General features: G+C 36.2%; 1 protein-coding gene across 1 annotated transcript; it reads left to right on the top strand.

Annotated features, from left to right (window-relative positions):
• On the top strand, positions 1–10,206 carry LOC113678504 (uncharacterized). Its single transcript, XM_089193699.1, has 13 exons — positions 1–372; positions 718–837; positions 977–1,090; positions 2,920–3,039; positions 3,471–3,578; positions 3,709–3,834; positions 4,023–4,130; positions 5,304–5,423; positions 6,326–6,433; positions 6,519–6,638; positions 7,538–7,780; positions 8,226–8,333; positions 9,927–10,206. The coding sequence occupies exons 1-13, from the start codon at positions 270–272 to the stop codon at positions 9,953–9,955; spliced, it is 1,527 nt and encodes a 508-aa protein (XP_089049825.1). The 5' UTR covers positions 1–269; the 3' UTR covers positions 9,956–10,206.
• Positions 10,207–10,770: the final 564 nt, after the last annotated feature.

The following is a 10,770-nucleotide window of genomic DNA, read 5'->3' as shown; positions in this document are numbered from 1 at the left end:
ATTTTGAAAATCAGTTGTTAGAGTTAAGAGCTCCGAGCATCAGTGGAATGTCATAAATGTCCAAAAAAGGCAGAGTAGAAAACTACTTTTCCGTTAAAAATTGTACTAAGATAGATACCTCGCCGGAAGTGTTTTGACTGTCACGCCATGCCTTATATGGTAATGGTATCCTATCTGGGGGCGGTCCCCAATTCGCTCGTGCAAGCCAAGAGACGAAACTATTTTGCATTGCACTGCGAAAAATTCTTCCTTGATCATCCCTCGAAAACATGGCGGACGACAAACCTAGTCTTGCGGAGGTCTCATCTTTTGATTCCTCCAAACTGAAACATGTGAAGACTGTGGAAAAGAATACTCTTCCATCCAGCGAAAGTAAGAAACGATATTTTTTTATAGCAAGACATATCTTCTGCACCACCAAAGAATTTTTGTGTAGTAGTCTTTTGAGGAAACAAACGATTTTGTGCTAGTATTTGAGCTGTACTGTGTACGTAAAGAGCTTAACTTAGTTCTAGAAGCATTATTTAGGAGATGAGTGAGCATGTTTTACACGTAAAGGTTTTCTGAAGCGATGACAATTGGAAAGTGCCATTCAGATCAAACGCCACGTCTAGCTTCCTCAGAGTCATTCTTTGCAGAACTTTTGGGCTTTAATTTTAATTTGGAGCTGCGAATGGACATTTCGTCTAAAATTTGCAATTATTTTGAATGTCGTAGCTGTTAAACAGGAACTTCAGCCAGACGAATTTCCAGATCGTTCAGAGGTGAAGAATTTCGACCAGTCGAAATTGAAGAAAGCCCACACTGAGGAAAAGAACCCACTTCCTTCGAAAGAGAGTATGTTGGTTTCTCCTTAAGCATTTATAACTGTACTCATTTCAGTGTATGTTATTTTTTTTAATACCCTGAGTGAGCTAATCCAACGATGTCATGTGAAATTTAAAGAGTGTTAACTCCCTATCTTGTCAAATTGCAGCAATTGCTGAAGAACAACGCACGGCGCCATTTTCTGGAGTGGAAGTTTTCAACAAGGATCTTCTGAAACACGTGGAAACTACCGAAAAGAAACCTCCTCTTCCAACTCCCCAAGGTACTTATAATTTTCGTTATTTCAGGCGTAAGGCCAGGTGAAAATATGGTTTGCACGGGAAGAATTATAAATATTAATTCACATTACCAAAATTTTTATTGCGTTTGTTGCGTGGTAAGTTCGTGTTTCCCTATCAGCGGAACGGAAACCTTCTTTATTTTTCATCACGTATCTTTAAGGCAGACTGTAAACTGTGTTGAAACTCGTCTGGAAATGTTTACGCTTGAATTAGACTACGTGCGTTACAAATTTAAGTGTTGTTGACCAAAATGTTTGTGAACCCATCCCTCTGACATTCGCTTGTTTGGAAGCTGAGCTTTATTGACCTAAGGGTCGCGTTAAAAATCGTCTTGTTTCGGAACACCGGAAATAGCATTTATGTCTGCAGAATCTGCTTTTTGTTTTCAAGTTCGTATCATAACATAAGCTCAATAAGTCAAAGAATTATTGCAAACAGCGGTGGTCCTCTCTTTCATCGCACGTAACCTCTAAAAAGTTGCCTGAGGCGTAATATGTTAAAACCGAAGCGCATAATTAGGTACTTTCGTGAGTTGTTAAGTGTTTAAAACTGTACCAAAATTTTCCTTTTTATTTTCAATCGTGTTAGGAGGCGTAGTGTGGTATTTAAATATTCAAATTTCTCCAGACCACATAACTACAATATTTATAACTTGTCCAATATTTCCGTTTCGTGGCACCCTTACAAATATCAATTTACATAAACCAGGTAAATTGAACCCAGACTTTGCCAACTTTCACTTTTCAGAAGTTTTAATTACAACACTTGAAATTTCACTCTTTGGCACAACTGCTTCAATCATGTTAAATGTTTGCTGTATTCAATGTGGTTACTTGTTTTGAATTGACTTTTGTAGTTTTAAAACTGAAAATTTTATTTCCATATAAGGTCATAAGTGTGTACCTAGACTAACATCATTTTATTTAAACATCCGAGGAAAAAATTCTGAATAATTGATCACTTTGAAAAAGCAAGACAATTAAACTCTTTGTGTAGAGGAATAGATATATTGTAATGTAATGCACTAATGCAAAGTTAAATTCAAACTACAAGTTATTGGAAGTTAGACCAAGAGTCAAAGCAGTGGATGTAAAAATTTTGGTTTCATATATTTTGATAATGTATAAGACTGCTGACTGTCCCTTATGTGAGTAAACCCCTAACCTCTTATTTTTGTAAAAACTTAACTCCCATGTGTGACAAAGAAATAATTAATCCTTTCAATATCAAGACAATATCAAGCAGACAAGTGATGAGGATAAAGATAAAATATCAATAGAGGAGATTATCAGTTGATCCAATACCAAATTCTCCAAACTAATATCATAACTGTATGGCAGACAGTAAGGATATATGGGAAGTGAAAGTAATCTAAGAGAAACTGTGTATGGTCGAAAAGGAAGTATTATTGTCCAGATATTAACACTCTGATATGGCTGAAACCATTCAAGGTGAATGGTTTAAGCATCCTCATGTGATAACTTGTCTGGATGCAAAGAGCCTTTGCCTTTGCCTTTGCCCTAGTTTACCCCTAAGAGTGACTAGCACCTAATTTCTTTTTGCAATACCACCCTAGAATCACACAAAGTCACAAGAGTAAACGAAATGATTACCAATTAAAGGTGCTCTTGATTCCTAGACAAGTTTTCCTTGTCAGCACCTTAGAAAATGTATCGAGAACATTATGGAGGATATGAATACCAATGTTAGGGTGTAAAGAGATTTTAGAACCCCACTGAGCCTGCTGAGAAGATTCAGGTATGGAGCTTATTGAGGAGCTTCCAAATAAACATATTTACATTTCTTTCAGAGCTTCGTGAAGAGATGCGGCCTGATGAACTCCCAGATGTTTCTGAAGTAGAAAACTTTGATGCAACGAAACTGAAACGTGTTAAAACCAAGGAAAGCAATGTTCTTCCCACTAAAGAAGGTAAATGACCTCTTAAAGCAATAGACAGCACTTTTTATTAATGTACCAGGAAAACAAAACCCAAACAGTATGTTGTGACAATACAAGAATAGTTGACTTGTGATTTACAAATTTTTCAACTGGTTTTGGAGAAAGCACCATTCCTCATTTTATACAATCAGATTAGAACTACTCCAAATATCTTGTGTTGTGTTTTCAGATCTCATTGCAAAGAGAGCAACCCCTCTTTCTAAAACTAATGTGAATGTTTGTGTCAGAATTTGATTTTAAACTGATTTGAAAAGTGAATGCTTTAAATTTTGAGCACTAGAACTTTGTTTGAGATCCTCATCAAGCATGTTCCCTTTCTTGATCACTCATTCAACATTAAATAAAATTTTTAAATGGTTAATAAACTTCGGTAACATGTCAAACATGGATTGATTCTTTAGTTATCGAGGAGGAATCTGTTGAATCAAGAGCCGAAGTGAAGAGTTTCGACAAAGGCTCTCTTAAACATGTGGACACAGATGAAAAGAAGTATCTCCCCACTGCACAAGGTACACTTTAATTATATCTCCTTGGTGGCACAGCGTCATCTCTTGTTCTCTTCATTCTAAAATGGGTAATTTCAGGTCAAGCTCTGTTTTATAATTTTGATACTCTCAATGTCTTCTGTTTTGATTTCAGATCTCACTGCTGAGAGGATGCCCCCGCCATCAAGACGACCAGACCGCTCAGAGGTGCTACAGTTTGACCACAATAAACTGCAACATGTGCCTGTTACAGAAAAAGTTGTTCTTCCAAGTCAACAAGGTATTTATAAATATATTTGATATATTTTTTTTGTGTGATGAATTGTAGAATGAAGTCTTCAAGGGAAGCCTAAATTCAATTGAGGATTTTTGCCCTTAAGGTCGGTGTTATAAAAGCTGAAAAACAAGCTTTCAAACGACTTGTTTCATTTTGATATCATTTCTAAGATTATTTTTCTTTCTTTTCAGACATTCATGATGAAAGTGTAGACTCCAGAGCAGAAGTTAAAACGTTTGACAAGAGTCAGTTGAAACATGTTGACACCAAAGAGGAGAATACACTACCTGGAGCAGGAGGTACATGTACATGCACATGGAAATTCTCCCCTCTGTCTGCCACATATTTCTTATACCTTTAGCTCTAAGGAATTTGTATGAAATCAGACAATGTTTATTTGGTGATGATTGATTTGATTTGATTTGCTTCTTGTCAGCTTGTCTTGTTCTTGTGTTGTATTGCTTCTTGTCTGGAGAAATTACTTGGTGGTCACCCCTGTGGGTAAAAGAGTTACAGGCCGATCAATTTGAAGTCTATAACATCCCCCCCTCCCCCCCATGGCCAACCCTGTCTTCAGTGGTCTTCAGTGCCAGGGGGGGGGGGTTTGGGAAATTTGAGCCTTTCCTGGGTAGGGTGCGGAGTTGTAACCAAAACTGTAAAGTCTTTCTAGCAGATTACACATGTTTTGTCGTTAAATTTGTAGTTTTTAAAGGTAAAGAGTTCACTTTCACAGAGCTAATGGCTCTGAGTCTACAAGAAATTCTTGGTCAATAACCTTGCATTTTACAAAAGTTTTACTATCAAATCTGGCACTCGGGTGGGGCATTCGAACACAATTTTGGCCTGAGGGGGTTGGGGGGAGCAGAAATTTAATGTTCAAATGGCCAGGGGGGCTGCCTAAGGGGGATTTTGAAGCTTGAAATTGATTGATGCATTAATTCCTGATGTTGGTTTGAGCACTACACTACTGTATGCTGCAGATTGCAAATATGTCCTTTGCATGACTCTGTTAGCTGCCTTGTTGAATTAAAAGTATATTTGTGGGAAAAGCAAGGAAGTGAAGGAATGAAGGGCATAATGGCATTTGTAAAATGCCCAAACTTGAGGCCACTGGCATTTAAGTTCACAATTTGACAATCATTATGATCTCAAGAAAATTAACCCTTTCACTCCCACAAGTGACCAAGACAATTTCTCGTTACAATATTGATACAATATCAAGCAGGCAGGTGATGAGAATAGAGAAGAATATGGGATCATTAGTTGATCCAATACCAAATTCCCTGAACTAACATCATGAGAATTGTATGGCAGATAGTAAGGAGAATTACTAATCAGATCTTGGGAGTGAAAGGGTTAACAAGAGCTGGAAAAGTAGGCAGGGGATGACAAAAACTGCCATCAAGCAAACTGTGAAACTAGAGGAAAAAATATGACACCAATATTAATTAGTTCATCTCTTAAATATTCAGATATCCGAGCCGAGTTGATGCCTGATGTGCTGCCAGATCGTTCAGAAGTGGCAAAGTTTGATCAGACCAAGCTTAAACATGTGAAAACCACAGAGAAAGTAGTTCTTCCAACTCAAGATGGTGAGGCTGAAATTTGTTACAGTACAGCTACGATTACCAAGTTCAAACTTACAATGCATGATAAGGAAGAAAAAAATTAGTCCAACCAAATTCAGTGTGTGTTATTTGAAGCTCAGGACCATTTCAAGCTAAGATCACAAAGAATTTAGTTGGAATTCATTAGTTGTTTTGTGGAAGGCGTTTTGTAAGTTTTGGCCAAGTGACTGCCATGACAGTTGATTGTTTTGTTATAATTGTGGGCAAAGCAAAAAATTAATGTAAATACGCATAAAATACAATATGATCTTCCTTTATCTTAAGACTAATTCAGTGTTTTTCCTTATTTTAAATATAATGTGTAACAAGAATTCAAGTGATTTTAGGCCGTAAATTTACTGGTTACCACCCGAAGAGGAGAACATTGTTGAACTTAAATTGCACAAATGACTTAACAATGATTATGTTAATAATATGTACTTTTCATTGTGTTTAATTTTATTAGTTGCAATTTATTATTTACTGAGATTAAGAGTAGTGATATTGATTAGAACAGGGTTTGTATATGTCCTGAAAAATTTGGAAAGTCCTGTGGTTTTATTTTGAAATTTTCCAGGACTGGAAAATCCTGCAAAAAAGACCACAGGTCCTGGAAAGTCCTGGAAATCTGCTTAACTCAAGAAAAAAAGTTTTCAGAATTGACATTATTAGAAATGTATGTAGATCATAGGGGAATTGAGTTTGAAATCTTGGGAATGAAAGTGTTAAAGGTGTAAGTTGGAGTCATGGAAAATTCACTTTGAGTACTGGAAAAGTCCTTGAAATTTGTTTTTGAATAAGTGTACAAACCCTGATAGAAATTGATAAATATAATTCTAGTTATTTCATCTTTTTCATGGGATCTGGCAAATTTTTTTTTTCTTAAGATATCAAGGAGGAAACTATTGGGTCACGAGCAGAAGTGAAGACTTTTGATCACAGCAAGCTCAAGCACGTGAAGACAGAAGAAAAAGTTACTTTACCAGGAGTTGGAGGTTAGCTTGGTGGTAATTTTTGCTGGCCAGGTGTAGAAATGCATGGTAGTTGATATATTTTTTCCTTCTTTTGTTCACATTTTAGACATTGTGGCAGAATTGAGGCCAGACGAACTTCCTGACCGCTCAGCTGTGACATCATTTGATCAGTCCCAACTGAAACATGTTGAGACCCAACAGAAGGAAGTTTTACCAACAAAAGCAGGTGCTGTAACACCCTTTACACCCTTTCATCTGATGAGTATGCAATTTCTCTACACTGCTTTTATATGTTTCCTATGTTACTTATGAGGAGAATTTGCCTAACAGTAAAGAGCTTCTTGAGTTGGCAACATTTACCGTATTAACTTGTGTATAAGTCAAACTCGTGTGTAAGTTTACCCCATTTTCGAGTTCAAAAATCAGATTTTTCATCATTTCTAGTCTAAGAAGTAAAATTCAGACAGATAGAAATTTCCCAAAAGTGAATCTCTTACTTCTGGGAATGTATTGAAAACACAGGGAATTAAAAAACTGCAGAGCAAAATGTAACAATGTGCTTTGAAGACATTTGCCAGGTTTCTAAACTACTGTAATCATTCAATAAAATCAAAAGTTTTGCTCTGTAAACAACAGCAAAGTTGTAAGAAAAAATGTCTGCTCTACAGTCCAGAGATACAACAAAAATCAGCTCAAGTAGCTTTGCGTTAGACTACTCAAAATTTATTATTTCAAACTTTTTTTGTGGATGAAGAATGTGCTGAAAAGTGATGAAACTTGAACACAATTTGAACTGAGCTGGTTTTGGTAAACTCAGTTTTCCTAATGGACTTCAAGCAATTGTTATGCTAATTTCTTGGATTGCTTGGGTCAGGTCTCTGTGTATAACTCATGGGTAATTTTTTGGGCTGACTTATACATGAGTAAATATGGTACTTTATTTTGATGACCTGAAATGTTTGATTCAGGGGTGATACTGTCTCAAGGAATGAGATGTTAATAACTCCTAAGGAAAGAAGGGTCAAGATCAGTTGTGTTGGCATAAAAATTTCTCGTGCTGCAAAGGAGATGAATTTGATCTACACTATTTTACTTTATAACTTATTTTTTTCATTTGTTGATCAGTAATTGAAGAAGAGATGACTAATTCCAGAGCCGAAGTTAAATCATTTGACAAGTCGAAACTGAAGCATGTTGAAACAGAAGAGAAAAACCCAACACCCACACCACAAACGCTGAGAGAGGAATTGATCCCTGACAAGTTACCTGACAAGACAGCAGAGTTAAAGGAAATTGAAGGATTTGATGCATCAAAGAAACTGAAACATGTTGAAACCCAGGACAAGACACATCTTCCTACAAAGGAAGGTACAGTATGTTTTGACAGCACAGAGAAGGTTATAAATATATGAATATAACAATTGTCAAATGAATAGAGGGGTAAGTTTCTTAAGGGTTAAATTCCTAGAAGGGAGAAACCTGTAACTTCTTCCTATAATATCCATACATTATCCAGCAAATGGGTGATAAAAATACTCAAACTTATCAGAGAGAAGTTGTTATCTTGGTCTAATGCCAAACTCTCTTAACTAATTTACAAGGAAATGTGTAGCAGCTTGTGAGGAGAATTGACAATTGGATCTTGGGAGTTCAATTGGTGATCATTTCCTTTATTCTTGTGACCTTAACATGTGATTGAGGCTTGATATTGTAAGGAGAAATTAGATGTTAGTCACTCTTAGAGGTCAAAAGGTTGAAGTTTCTTTTAGGCTTAATTTGTGCATTGACAAAAGCAATCAATATTTTCTAACAGAAATCAAGGAAGAAGCAACCGAGACAAGAGCTGAAGTTAAAACCTTTGACCAGTCTAAGCTGAACCACGTAGAGCCTCAGGAGAAAAATACACTTCCTAAACAATCAGGCAAGTGTGCTTTGTTCTGAGAGACGAAACAATTTGATTGGCAGATGCCAATAAGCTGATCTTCATTTTGAAATCTAAAAAAAAAAAAGTATTGTAACCAAATCATTTTAAAGCTTCAAATGTTGAACTTCCCTACAAATACAACCATGTTGTTCCATAGAAGCTTTTGTGAGTGAGCACATATGACTACAACAAGGTTACTTGAAGAAAAATTTGACTACATTTATCTTTGAATATTCAAGTTGTGTCCTGTTATGATTTTTTATATTAAGATTTATTATGTATCTTCCAGTGTGTCTGTTGCACTAGAAATTAGAATTTAGTTTTTCTGCAAAGTTGTAAAAGCAGTAAGCACTGTGTTGTTTGTGTTGGAGTGCTGAAATTGTGAAATTTCCAATGAGTGCAGCAGTCAGTGATGAATCTTCACTTAGATTCAGACAGTGCAGCAAGAGGTAGACGCATGGCGACAACTGACACCATCAATTAGTAGCGAAAGAACAGTGTTAGCTCAGGCAGATGGAACAAGTTTGCAAGATCCTCATGTTTTTGTCCTTGCTTTTTGAGAAAAGTGAATTGTTGCTGGTTAGTTGGAGTTTGATGCACAGATTTGGGAAGAGAAACTTATAATTCCTGATAGAAATGTAGTGTGTAGATTTTGTGATCATGTCATATTTTGAACCCTCTGTTCTTGAATTGGAGAAGTTGTTTCACTTACTGGTACAAATGTGAAATAGTTACTGCCCTTGCAATTTTATCAATTATCATTAAATGCTCTCTACAGATTGGAGTAAAATTTCAAAAAGTAAAAGAAATCTACAGTTTTATATTTTGGATTACAAGTTACATTTATTAAAGATAAACATATTATTTAAAATGGGAAATAAAATTATTTTTATAGTAAAAAAAATGAAAATTGAAGACTTTCCAAGATTAATAAAAAGTTGACTAATACAATCAAATAAATGGCGGTTATTATTTAAAAATGTTATTGGGCAGTCAGAGTTTGAAAGGTGAAATTGAAGAATTTATATGTGCATGTTTGTAAACGGAAGTTCCTCGTAAAATAAAGTTGCTCGTTTGTTGAGTTTATCCGTGTGTCAGTGTAAGATATGTTAAGTTTAGCTAGCCTACCTTCGACCGGGAGAAACTCCTTAGTCACAGAAAAGTTCAAACGTTCCAGCAGAGGTTTTGGCCTTTGTGATGTAATGTTTAAATTTGACTCGTCTCTCATTCAACAATGATTCGATTCATGGTCCCACTCTCCATCCTTTTTTCGTTTTCTATTCTTTTCCTTCCATTTTCCCTTCATTCCTCTTGTTACATTTAGGGAGCACGCACTGTCTTCGTAAACAAACGTCTGTCAAGCTTTTCCGAAGCACTGCGACGGAAAAACGATCACTGCAGGCTCACTGATTTCTTATTTTACGATTCTTACATGAACGATCATGACCTTGCATGCGACGATCACGTGCCTCTGATGTCAACCAGGATCATTAACCATTAACTTCGATTCCAATAAGCGATGTTGTTATCAAAATTACTTATTTTATTACTAAATAAAGCTGATAGTAGTCTTGTATGAATTTTGATTAGACATTCAAGAGGAGAAAGCAGCTTCCTGAAGAGTGACCTCAGTAATTCGTACCCAGTGCACCGAGCAGGACGTATGTACACGGTTGAAGCGGAACATTATTGGACAATGCAATAACAGGAACTTTTCTAGCTCATCTTTTTATAGTAGAAATTCTCATATATTCTGCTTAATATCTTGGGCTCGGGTTTATATACACTTTTGTATAACAGAGACATTTTCCAAGGAGACAAATAGATTTGTAAGAGTAGCTTCAATTATGATTAAATTGCAATGAAGAAACTTTCATTGACTCCTGTTTCCTGCTCATACATTTGGAGCAACTTTCATTTGATTGTCGAAAGTAATTCGGGCTAGCATTGGTTTTTCTGTTACTAAGCTTTGTGATTGGTCCAAAAAACTCGTACCACATTCTCGACCAATCAGATGCAAAACTAAAATCAATGACAACTTTCCCGCGCTTGGGCGGTTTGCTTGGTTTAATTTGGATTCTCCTTAGTTCTTAAGGGATTTTTTTTTTCTGATTGGCCGTGTTGACGACTTTGGTTTTGGTTTTACGACACGTAATTAAGAAACGCTCTCTAAATTTCATGCATTTAATTCTAATTCTTTGTTAACAAGGAGAATGGCTTCTTTAGGCATACCGTGCACCAAACTGTCTCAACGAATTGACAGAGGGGTGTATGGCATTCAGAAGAAATATTTATCAAACAACCTGGGGATTGAGGTATATAATCATTTACCAATAAATTTTTATTTTGAAGTCCCGTCGGCTTAAAGGGCTCGGCCTTCGTAAGCAAACAGGTTGCGAATGAACTGGGGGCGAGTGAATGGTTGGTCATGGCG

This window comes from Pocillopora damicornis, chromosome 14 (genome assembly GCF_964200805.1).
Source record: "Pocillopora damicornis chromosome 14, jaPocDami1.2, whole genome shotgun sequence".
In the NCBI taxonomy this organism is placed as follows: Eukaryota; Metazoa; Cnidaria; class Anthozoa; order Scleractinia; family Pocilloporidae; genus Pocillopora; species Pocillopora damicornis.
Note: the sequence above shows the minus strand (reverse complement) of the source record. Positions and strands in the feature narration are given on the sequence as shown.